The sequence below is a fragment of the Euprymna scolopes genome, chromosome 16 (genome assembly GCF_053919585.1).
Source record: "Euprymna scolopes isolate OS-2025 chromosome 16, ASM5391958v1, whole genome shotgun sequence".
NCBI lineage: Eukaryota > Metazoa > Mollusca > Cephalopoda > Sepiida > Sepiolidae > Euprymna > Euprymna scolopes.
Window position 1 is genome coordinate 14,225,798 of NC_136497.1, and position 11,595 is coordinate 14,237,392.

Sequence of the window (11,595 nt, forward strand, 5' to 3'; positions counted from 1 at the left end):
AATAACAAAACTTTCTTTCATTAATCGTAAAAATGTAACCCAATTCTGTGCAAAGAAAAATGTACCACAATTTGCATTAAATAACCTGCAAAAAACAACGCACAAAAAAACATTACCCGTCCTGTGCAAACACAACGTAAATTATCACACTTTGCGTTATATAACTAGAAAATAAAAAAAATGAACTTATTTTTATATTGAAAAAAAAAAACAGAAATAACCAAAAAGAAACAAAAATGAAACACTATACTTTTTTTTTTTTTTTTCGTTAAATAAATTTTTGGCAAAAAAAAAAAAAATACAAAAATATATTCATCCATCATGTCTTCGTAAACGCTTGCAACTGTATCAGAAATCTCCGGTTAAACTCGGGATTGATGACGTAAGTACAGAAATTTTATGGGTGCTTGTTCGCAATTTATACTGAATAATCATCAACAGCGAATAGTCCATAGCATTGTTGGTGCGTTTGAAAGAAGAAATCGACTACAAAAAAAAAAAACAGCCACACATAAAGAAAAAAAAAGTGCTCTTACACCAAGATAATGCACCATGTTACAAGTAATTCGCAATGATGGCCAAACTATATGGATTGCACTTCGAATTGCTTCTGTGTCTACCATATTCTCCAGAATTGGTCGCCAACCACTATGGCTGTTTTCGGACTTCAAAAGAATACTCCACAAAAAACAGAGATTTTGGTTTCAATGAAGAAGTGATATCCGAAAACAGGTAAATTTGGGGACTAAAGACAAATCGTCTTCAAAAAAAAAGGCATCGAATTGTTAAAGATGTGACTGAATCGGTGTATCACCCAAGAAGGGAGCTATGTTTGTGACTAACGTCGAATTCTGACTAAAAGTTGTTTTATTCGTTAGACCCACGATTGATTAATGCGTTGTCTGTTTTTATGTGTGTCCACTATTCCACATAATAAACAATTATTTTTGTTTGAAATTAAATTTCATATTTTACACTCTTAGATTTGTTTGCAATGGAAAAAAAGTCACGATAAGTGAGCGAAACCAATCAAGATTACACTTGCATTTGTTGAATGAATCACTGACAAAAATCTGTGACGTTTGCCATCTACAAACGATGTGTTGATTTAATTAGAGAAGAACTGGATTTTGGGAGTTTGGTACGTCTGCGATAAAATTGCAAGCACATCTTCATTGCTAACAAAGATTTTTATTGGGTTAGATATGCAATCATCCAATGTAAGCGGAATGTCGACAAAATTACCTTCGTGTTGAATTCGGTGGATTTTGTTGGCAATCTTATCTGCAATAAAGATAAAATCCCTGCCTACAGCAACATCGGCAACAGAAAAGAGACGGTCATCGGAAACGCCTTCATATTTGAAAACCACCGTACCATTAAGACTGATACATGTCACATTTAATGAATTGATAGAATTAATAATTATCACATGGCTTGAATACGGTATAACACGAAGCCTGTAGTTATTACACGTGTAGATTGAGGCTGGCAAATTCACAATGTGAATAATCTCGTATGGAGATTCGGGATTGTCCTTCGATATGATATCAACACACATGGTTATATTACCTATATCGATATCACAATAAAGAGAGAAGATTCTTGCGTTTTCATCCGATGCCAAGCCATAGTAACACTTTCCAAAAGAGAAGCGCTCGATTTCTGTCAGGTTCTCGCAATTGAAGATATTGATCGTTTTTTCGCTTGGTTGGGATACTGCGACACAGTCATGTCGCAGTATACAAAGGCCAAATGGTTCAGAGTTACAATATGCGTTTCTTAGGCATTGTCCAGTTGCGGAGAATTTCCCGATTTTTTTCAGCCCGGCCTCCGCGATGAGAACGCTATTGTCGGGTAATATGACCATGTCATTAATCACAAGATGTCTTTCGGAAAGCGAACAGATTTCTCGGAGAAAAAGTCGGCTTTCACTTTGATTCATCGCACTACTAGTCGTTCCCGGCACGGGAATTTTGTCCACTATGGTTTCCGTTAACATTTCATCCATTATTTTGACAAACTTCTTATTTATTTCAAAATTAACCCATTCTTCTTCCAGCTGATCAAAATCTGACCCCATCGACGCAAAGGAGTGTTTGGGCTGATAATCGTAATTTCTTTGCATCCTCGGCGCGCTGTCTCCTCCGGCATCTTCTTCATCCTCACCGATGAAACTTTCGATGTCGTTCATATTTTCTTTTATATTTTGCATGTGTTTATATATGTTATCCTTGCGTTTTTGTAAAGCAGGCATTTCTTTTAAGCGGGCCGTCTCAATCTCTTCAAGCCATCGTTTTCTTTGCTTGCCGATGAATGTTGACAAAGTTTCAACCATCTCTTTTATTTTCGGTTTTATTTGTTCACCTGTGAGATCTTCTTCCTCCAACTTAACCAAACGTTTTTCATTGGGTTCCCATCGAACTTTCAGGGTGTCCCGGCGATTAATCAAATCATTCTTTATCTTGTTAGCGTTATATTTTGTAAGCGTTTTTTCGCATATCTGGTGAGCGCCGAGGCAACACCGGTAGCAAATCATAACATGGCACGTTTTGCAGCTGATGTCCAACAACTCATTCCGATGGATGGGGCACTCTTTCTGTGCCATCTCTACATTTAGGATATAATTGTTGGTGGGGAAGGACTTGGCCCATTCGTCGATTGGCATTAATCCGTCCTTAAAAGGTAATGTTCGTTTTCGACACATTGGACAGTTGAAATATAACCCATCAACTATGGTGTTATTAATATGATTCTGTAAACATTCTTGACAAAACGTATGAAAACAAGGAAGGCCTTTCGGTTGACGGTAAGTGTTATAACAGATCGGACATTCATCAATGAAAGAATCCATCTTAATTTGAATTTGTCTCCTTTTGTTATCGTCTTAAAAAATTTTTATCATCAAATATTTGTTGATTACACAAACGTCATAAATGTCTGTGAACTTTAATTGACACTAAATTGGCTGCAAATATTTTTACTTGAAAATGAATGACGTCATAAAAGGAGGTGAATGACGTAATTAAAGAATGAATAAGGTAGGAGAAGGAAGCGAATGGCGTAAATAATTAAAAAGCGAGAAGGGAAAATAAAAAGTGCAAATGGTGAAAAGGGGAAAAGAAACAGTAAAGGTTGGAAGCAAGAGAAGGAAAATAAGAAAAAGAGACAGAGAACAGGTGTGAAGACCGGATAAAAAAAAAACAATATATTGTTATTTTTATTATTATTTATTTTTTATTCTTTTTTTTTCGTTACTTTCATACTGGAAATAGATGGCGTCATAAAATGCGAATGACGTAAATAAAGGGCAAATGATAAGAGAGTTAGTGTGAGGAAGTGAATCGTATAAATAATTAAAGCAGAGGGAGGGGGAAAAGAGAGATAGAGAAACGTGATAATGGAAAGAAAGAGAGAAGGAGAGAGAACAGAAGAAAGTTTCAGAATTTATATTGTAAATGGCCTTATATCATTTAAAATAAAAAGCTCAGTATAAAATAAAGTCTTCAAAATTTATTGTTTTTTCAACGAATGCAAAATGTTATGAAATTTCGTTTGAAAATAATGTGCAGACTACCTTTTTTGTTCATATTTGTATGGTTGCCTTCATCTATTTCATTGGTTGTTTTTAGTCACGTGACAACTTTAAATTGTAAACACTGGCTGACGAAAATTTAAAGATTGTAGCGATTTTTCGTCAGATGAAATTTTGGGTGAGACTCGTCAACATCTGATTTTAATATCCATGAACAGTTTTCCTCTGTTATGAAATTGTGTTTACGTAAATTAAGTATTCTCCTTTTTTTATGATAATCCGAATATAAAAATGTCCAGAAGATATCTGAATATATTTTATTTTATCATACTTTTAAAATATAAAAATGTCCAGAAGATATCTGAATATACTTTATTTTATCATACTTTTAAAATATAAAAATGTCCAGAAGATATCTGAAGATACTTTATTTTATCATACTTTTAAAATATAAAAATCTCCAGAAGATATCTGAATATACTTTATTTTATCATACTTTTAAAATATATAAATGTCAAGAAGATATCTGAATATACTTTATTTTATCATACTTATATAAAAATGTCCAGAAGATATCTGAATATACTTTATTTTATCATACTTTTAAAATATAAAAATCTCCAGAAGATATCTGAATATACTTTATTTTATCATACTTTTAAAATATAAAAATCTCCAGAAGATATCTGAATATACTTTATTTTATCATACTTTTAAAATATATAAATGTCCAGAAGATATCTGAATATACTTTATTTTATCATACTTTTAAAATATAAAAATCTCCAGAAGATATCTGAATATACTTTATTTTATCATACTTTTAAAATATATAAATGTCCAGAAGATATCTGAATATACTTTATTTTATCATACTTTTAAAATATAAAAATCTCCAGAAGATATCTGAATATACTTTATTTTATCATACTTTTAAAATATAAAAATGTCCAGAAGATATCTGAATATACTTTATTTTATCATACTTTTAAAATATATAAATGTCAAGAAGATATCTGAATATACTTTATTTTATCATACTTTTAAAATATAAAAATGTCCAGAAGATATCTGAATATACTTTATTTTATCATACTTTTAAAATATAAAAATCTCCAGAAGATATCTGAATATACTTTATTTTATCATACTTTTAAAATATAAAAATCTCCAGAAGATATCTGAATATACTTTATTTTTTTTTAAATATAAAAATCTCCAGAAGATATCTGAATATATTTTATTTTATCATACTTTTAAAATATAAAAATGTCCAGAAGATATCTGAATATACTTTATTTTATCATACTTTTAAAATATATAAATGTCAAGAAGATATCTGAATATACTTTATTTTATCATACTTTTAAAATATAAAAATCTCCAGAAGATATCTGAATATACTTTATTTTATCATACTTTTAAAATATAAAAATCTCCAGAAGATATCTGAATATACTTTATTTTTTTTTTAATATAAAAATCTCCAGAAGATATCTGAATATATTTTATTTTATCATACTTTTAAAATATAAAAATGTCCAGAAGATATCTGAATATACTTTATTTTATCATACTTTTAAAATATATAAATGTCAAGAAGATATCTGAATATACTTTATTTTATCATACTTTTAAAATATAAAAATCTCCAGAAGATATCTGAATATACTTTATTTTATCATACTTTTAAAATATAAAAATCTCCAGAAGATATCTGAATATACTTTATTTTATCATACTTTTAAAATATAAAAATCTCCAGAAGATATCTGAATATACTTTATTTTATCATACTTTTAAAATATAAAAATCTCCAGAAGATATCTGAATATACTTTATTTTATCATACTTTTAAAATATAAAAATCTCCAGAAGATATCTGAATATACTTTATTTTTTTTTAAATATAAAAATCTCCAGAAGATATCTGAATATATTTTATTTTATCATACTTTTAAAATATAAAAATCTCCAGAAGATATCTGAATATACTTTATTTTATCATACTTTTAAAATATATAAATGTCCAGAAGATATCTGAATATACTTTATTTTATCATACTTTTAAAATATAAAAATCTCCAGAAGATATCTGAATATACTTTATTTTATCATACTTTTAAAATATAAAAATGTCCAGAAGATATCTGAATATACTTTATTTTATCATACTTTTAAAATATATAAATGTCAAGAAGATATCTGAATATACTTTATTTTATCATACTTTTAAAATATATAAATGTCAAGAAGATATCTGAATATACTTTATTTTATCATACTTTTAAAATATATAAATGTCCAGAAGATATCTGAATATACTTTATTTTATCATACTTTTAAAATATAAAAATCTCCAGAAGATATCTGAATATACTTTATTTTATCATACTTTTAAAATATAAAAATCTCCAGAAGATATCTGAATATACTTTATTTTTTTTTAAATATAAAAATCTCCAGAAGATATCTGAATATATTTTATTTTATCATACTTTTAAAATATAAAAATGTCCAGAAGATATCTGAATATACTTTATTTTATCATACTTTTAAAATATAAAAATGTCCAGAAGATATCTGAATATACTTTATTTTATCATACTTTTAAAATATAAAAATCTCCAGAAGATATCTGAAGATATTTTATTTTATCATACTTTTAAAATATAAAAATCTCCAGAAGATATCTGAATATACTTTATTTTATCATACTTTTAAAATATAAAAATGTCCAGAAAATATCTGAATATATTTTATTTTATCATACTTTTAAAATATAAAAATGTCCAGAAGATATCTGAATATACTTTATTTTATCATACTTTTAAAATATAAAAATGTCCAGAAGATATCTGAATATACTTTATTTTATCATACTTTTAAAATATAAAAATCTCCAGAAGATATCTGAATATATTTTATTTTATCATACTTTTAAAATATAAAAATGTCCAGAAGATATCTGAATATATTTTTATTTTATCATACTTTTAAAATATAAAAATCTCCAGAAGATATCTGAATATATTTTATTTTATCATACTTTTAAAATATAAAAATGTCCAGAAGATATCTGAATATACTTTATTTTATCATACTTTTAAAATATAGAGAAGCTGAAGCAAATTGATCTCTTAGTTATATAAATATAACATTTAAGTCATTTTGGGGCTGTAGACATTGTAGTGATATCGTCGATACTTGAATTTATTTTATTGGAAATGATCTGAGAATTATGGAAAAAAAGATTTGTGCTGTTGAAGACATTTCAAAGGTATTTTCTTGGAAAAGATCCGAAAATCAGAAAAATAATATTTGTGACGGAAGATCATAATTTAAAGTTAGATTTGGAAAAACCAAAAAATAACTACTTTTATTCAAAGGAAAAGATTATGACAAATGTTGTTATCTAACAATGGTTTAGATTTGAAAAAAATGGAATTCAAATGTTTCCTATATTTGTTGGAATATCGGAGAATTATCCGAATGTTTTGTATTTTAGTCAAAGTGACCAATTATTTAAAAAGTGTCCTTGAAATTAATAGTCATTTATTCAAACGATAAAAGTATATATGTGTGTGTGTGTGTGTGTGTGTGTGTGTGTGTGTGTGTGTGTGTGTGTGTGTGTGTGTGTGAATAAAATATCAATATGAAAAATATATAAATGTTTATATCTTTTCTGTATTTATTTCCTATGTGTTGACGTGTAGGAATACAAAAAGTCTTTTGAAAAAAAACAAGAATGTTTGTTTCAAAAGCACATATTTTCGACTGATCCTCCGATCTTCCTCAGTATGAAATATATATATAGTATTCGTATATTTAATTGAATGTCTGCAGCCCAGAAATTCTTATTCTTTTACTGAAAAAGAAAAGGGGAAATTATATAATAAAAAGTATAATATTACCTGAATTTCTGCAACTTTCACCATCCATATAACGTAAAAAAAATAAATAAATAAAAAAGGAATTGTCTGGTTCTTACAACACCGTGCCGGAACAATATGTAGCGACGACGACACATACCAGGAGAAAGTGGACAACCTAAGAATAACCTTGCACCGAAATGACTACCGAGAGAACGTTACTTCGGCTCCAGAAAATCTAGAGCAAACACCAAAGGGCAATACCCGAAAACTTGTCACCGTGTGCACACCATACATAAAGAGTCATTCGTCTCTCAAAAAACACCTAGTACGAATCAAGCCCCCGACCGAAAGTCTCATGAGAAAAAAACTATGTATATGAGATTCCATGCAAATATGGAAAGCTATACAAAGTTGAAACCGATTGCCCCCTAAAGATAGGCTAGACGAATACTGTAAAGCCGTGACCGAAAAGTCGAGACACACATGGAAAGAAAAAGGAACACACTTCTCTTTGTGGAAATAATTGACAGAGATACAAGATGGTGAGTCAGGCAACTGAAAGAGGCAGTACATATGCTAAAAAAAAAATTACTAAGCAGATCAAGAAAATTAACATTTGAGAGTCTCTAATTGTAGGAAAAACAAAACTTGTACACTCTCAAATTTTGGCGATGAAAGGGAAATGATCTCCTGACGATTTTTATTATAGTTTCATCCCCTTTATCAACCAATTTCTTTCACACATACGAGACCACAGCCATAAAACGGAAACTAACTCCAAGAATACAAAAATAATTACGGAACCAATAACTTTTCTCTTTTCTTTTCTAAACAACAACCAGCAAGCCTGACGACAGTCGAAGACCAAACCGACCAAAACGACCAAAACGTTGCACAAATAACACTTAAGATGAGATCAATACAATTATATTATTATTATTAGAATTAGGTTAGAATATAAATATTTTTCATTTTCAGAGTTTCAGACAATATTTTATAATTTATTACTACAGAAAATGGAAGAAACAAAAAACGAGGAAAAACGCATGAACCTGACATTTGCCCCAGACTCCAAGTAACCTTTTCAACTGAGAACTGTTTTCTTTAAAGTTTGTTCTCAGTTGTGCAAGATTTCTTCAAAGAAAATATGAACTGTTTCATTGAATTTTTTACTTCAGTCGTGAAAGATTTCCAACAAAGAAAAAGAATTCCTTTTAAAAAGTATTTATCGTCTGCCAATAAGAACTTCTGAACGATCCTCCAACACAGGCACACACACACACATACAAGACAATTTCTTCAAAAAATATTATATAAAGTTTCAATTAGCAGCTATTGTTACCAGCTAAAAAAACAAATCATATTTGTTCTACAAGTCCAAATTCCCTATATATCAAATTTCAAGTCTGTAGACCAAAAATTGACATAGTTTGGTAGAGACCGTTCTGCACTTAGACGGATAGTCACTTGGTAAAATACGCTTAAATATGATATTTTAATTCATGCAGATTTCATATTTACTATTATAGTCAATTCTCTATTCAGTATTATATTGTACCTAATATATAATAGCAACCAACCAGCTTGGCTCAGTCGTAAAATATGCTTAAATATATTTTAATTTATGCAGATTTCATATTTATTATTATAGAACTAATACTACATTGATTATCATATTGTACCCAATATATAGTAGTAATTTACAAAAGTTAAAAAAAAATGACTTGGATGCTATCAGCTAGAATCAAAGCCAGAACATGTGCTCTTCAGCCTTATGTGCTACTGTCTGATCTAAATTCATAGTCATTTAAAAACTTTTTAAAATAATGTAAAAGATATAAATGTATATTTGTGCATGTGTACTAGAGTACTTTAAGTCGACTTATGCCTACCAAGTTTTTCTTTTTTTTTTTCAATTTTGGCCCCTTACCAGTTAAAGATCAAATCGAACTTACCCCACAGATACAACTCCACTATATATCAATTTTCATGCCTGTCGATTAAAAATTGATGAAGGAGTTTGTTAGAGACTATTTCTCAGAGAGACAGACAAGGTCACTTATATATATATATATATATATATATATATATATATGTGTGTGTGTGTGTGTGTGTGGTATACGTAACGGTATATGTGTGTATATATACATATATGTGAGTGCATATATATATATGTATACATATAAATGTGTGTATATGTATACATTTGCACAGCAAAAAACAAGAGAAAAGACCTTTATTCCTCATTCTCCCTCCACACATGACTTCTCATTAGGGCTATGATGTCACCCACGTCTCTAACGTGATCCTTTTTTCTAACCTGTTATCCTTTTTATAGTATTTTTCCTTACCGTGACATCATTTCGCACATGGTTCAGTGTTTGCATATAGCCGTCTGCACTCTGTTACACATCAGGAGTGACTAAGCTCAGTATGAATTTTGACAAGGGTCACATTTAGTGTATGTCAGACATGGTTGACATAAGAACAAAGCAGGGGCAACAAAAGTCAAAACATGATAGCAAAACAAAGTCGATGAATGACGTCAAGTTTTCAAGGAGAGAAAACTTGGATGTTGATTCAGTTCTTCTTGGGAAGCCATGCGAACAAGATATGGCCAATAATGTAGAAAATTGATAATCTTAGCGAAAGTTACTGATGTACACGTCTTTCTACATCACTCATCTCTTAAGTTAGAAAGTTAAGAAATGAATAAATAAAATATAAGAATTAAATAATTATTAAAAGGAACTTTAATCTCCTTCCCTATAAGTACATTCTCTCCATATAAAGCCTTGGAGAAAATGCAGCAAACGTCTCCTTTTGTGTTTTTTATTATTATACAAAAGTATGAAAAGAAGCAAAAAACGGTGATAAAGAGGAATGACAAAGTCAGTTAATAATGAAGAGGAAAAGAAAAAAGGCAATTTTAATTTTATATTTATAACGAACATTTAAGCTTGTCAACTATTAAAGAAAAAGATTTAATGAATGAAAATGCAAAAGTCGTGTAAAAAACTCAAAAAGAACTTTATTCAAAATTCGATGGGATGGGGGTTAAATGCACAACATGCATGTTATGAAGAAAGAATAGAAGAGATTTTTTGAAACCGAATTGCATTTGTGTTTTTATATTAAAAACGTTTATGAAAGCTGTTATTGAGAAGAAGAAGAAGAAGAAGAAGAAGAAGAAGAAGAAGAAGAAGAAGAAGAAGAAGAAAGGAGCCTCATCACCACTGCGACTACTGAAATACGACCAACTGATTCTGCTGGCGAAGGGAACACAACATGGGAATGGGGTAGAATGCGCTGTGATAACAAAAAACACCCCAGATATGTTGTGCCTGTGTCTAAAACAAACAAAGATATATCAGTTGCTTTTCTCCACTGTGCAACCGTCATTCCTTTTTCAACCTATTCTTTCTGCAATGATTCCAAACATTTCGAGATCAAATTTTCCCACAGATATTACTTTATCGATAAAATTAAATCTGCTAGAATGCATTTGTGTTTATTAAGATATAAGGCTGCTATTTTAATGAATTAAAATTCCGATTTATAAAGAATAATTTATTTCTACAATTATTCTCCTGATGTTGATTCCAGGCGTTTCTTTTCCAAGTTATAGCAGGCAAAAATTTCTGATTGGGGGGGGGGGGTAACGGTTTCTTAGAAAACACGTCAGCCATTTTCATAAGTTATTTCCTGAAATAAAAAATCTTATCCGAAAATAAAAATTTATTCATAAAATTAACTTTACTGATGAATTCAATCCACTAGAATACATTTCGGTTTCTTAAAATGCAAGCCAGACATTTTAATGGATTACATCATGAAGTAAAATTTTAATTTATAAATAATCATTTCTTTCTTAAGTGATTCTTTTTATGTTGATTCGAAATATTTTGGCGTCAGGTGCACTATCTACTCTGTCCTCAGTTAAAGGAGGAAAAAATCTTTCAGTGTTTTTATTTTTTATTTATTTCTTTTCTTGGAAAAGAAGGTACTAATTTAAAAAATCATTTAGTAAAATGAAAATCCTATTCAAAAATAATAATTTATTTAAAATAATTACTTCCTTAATTAAATTATACCCAATATACGGATCCATTTTAGTTTCTTAATTACTTAATAAAATAAAAATATTATTTAGTACTAAAACTTTAGAAAAATAATTTAACTAAA

At 29.1% G+C, this 11,595-nt stretch overlaps 1 protein-coding gene across 1 annotated transcript; it reads right to left on the reverse strand.

The window, feature by feature from the left end:
* Positions 1-237: 237 nt before the first annotated feature.
* Positions 238-3,103, reverse strand: LOC145295842 (uncharacterized). The gene has a single exon (XM_080141555.1). The coding sequence runs from the start codon at positions 2,852-2,854 to the stop codon at positions 1,109-1,111; it is 1,746 nt and encodes a 581-aa protein (XP_079997681.1). The 5' UTR covers positions 2,855-3,103; the 3' UTR covers positions 238-1,108.
* Between the last annotated feature and the right edge of the window lie 8,492 nt (positions 3,104-11,595).

What these genes read in the sequence shown, in the direction of transcription:
- LOC145295842 (XM_080141555.1), bottom strand. Translation starts at nt 2,854, where the DNA reads ATGGATTCTTTCATTGATGAATGTCCGATCTGTTATAACACTTACCGT.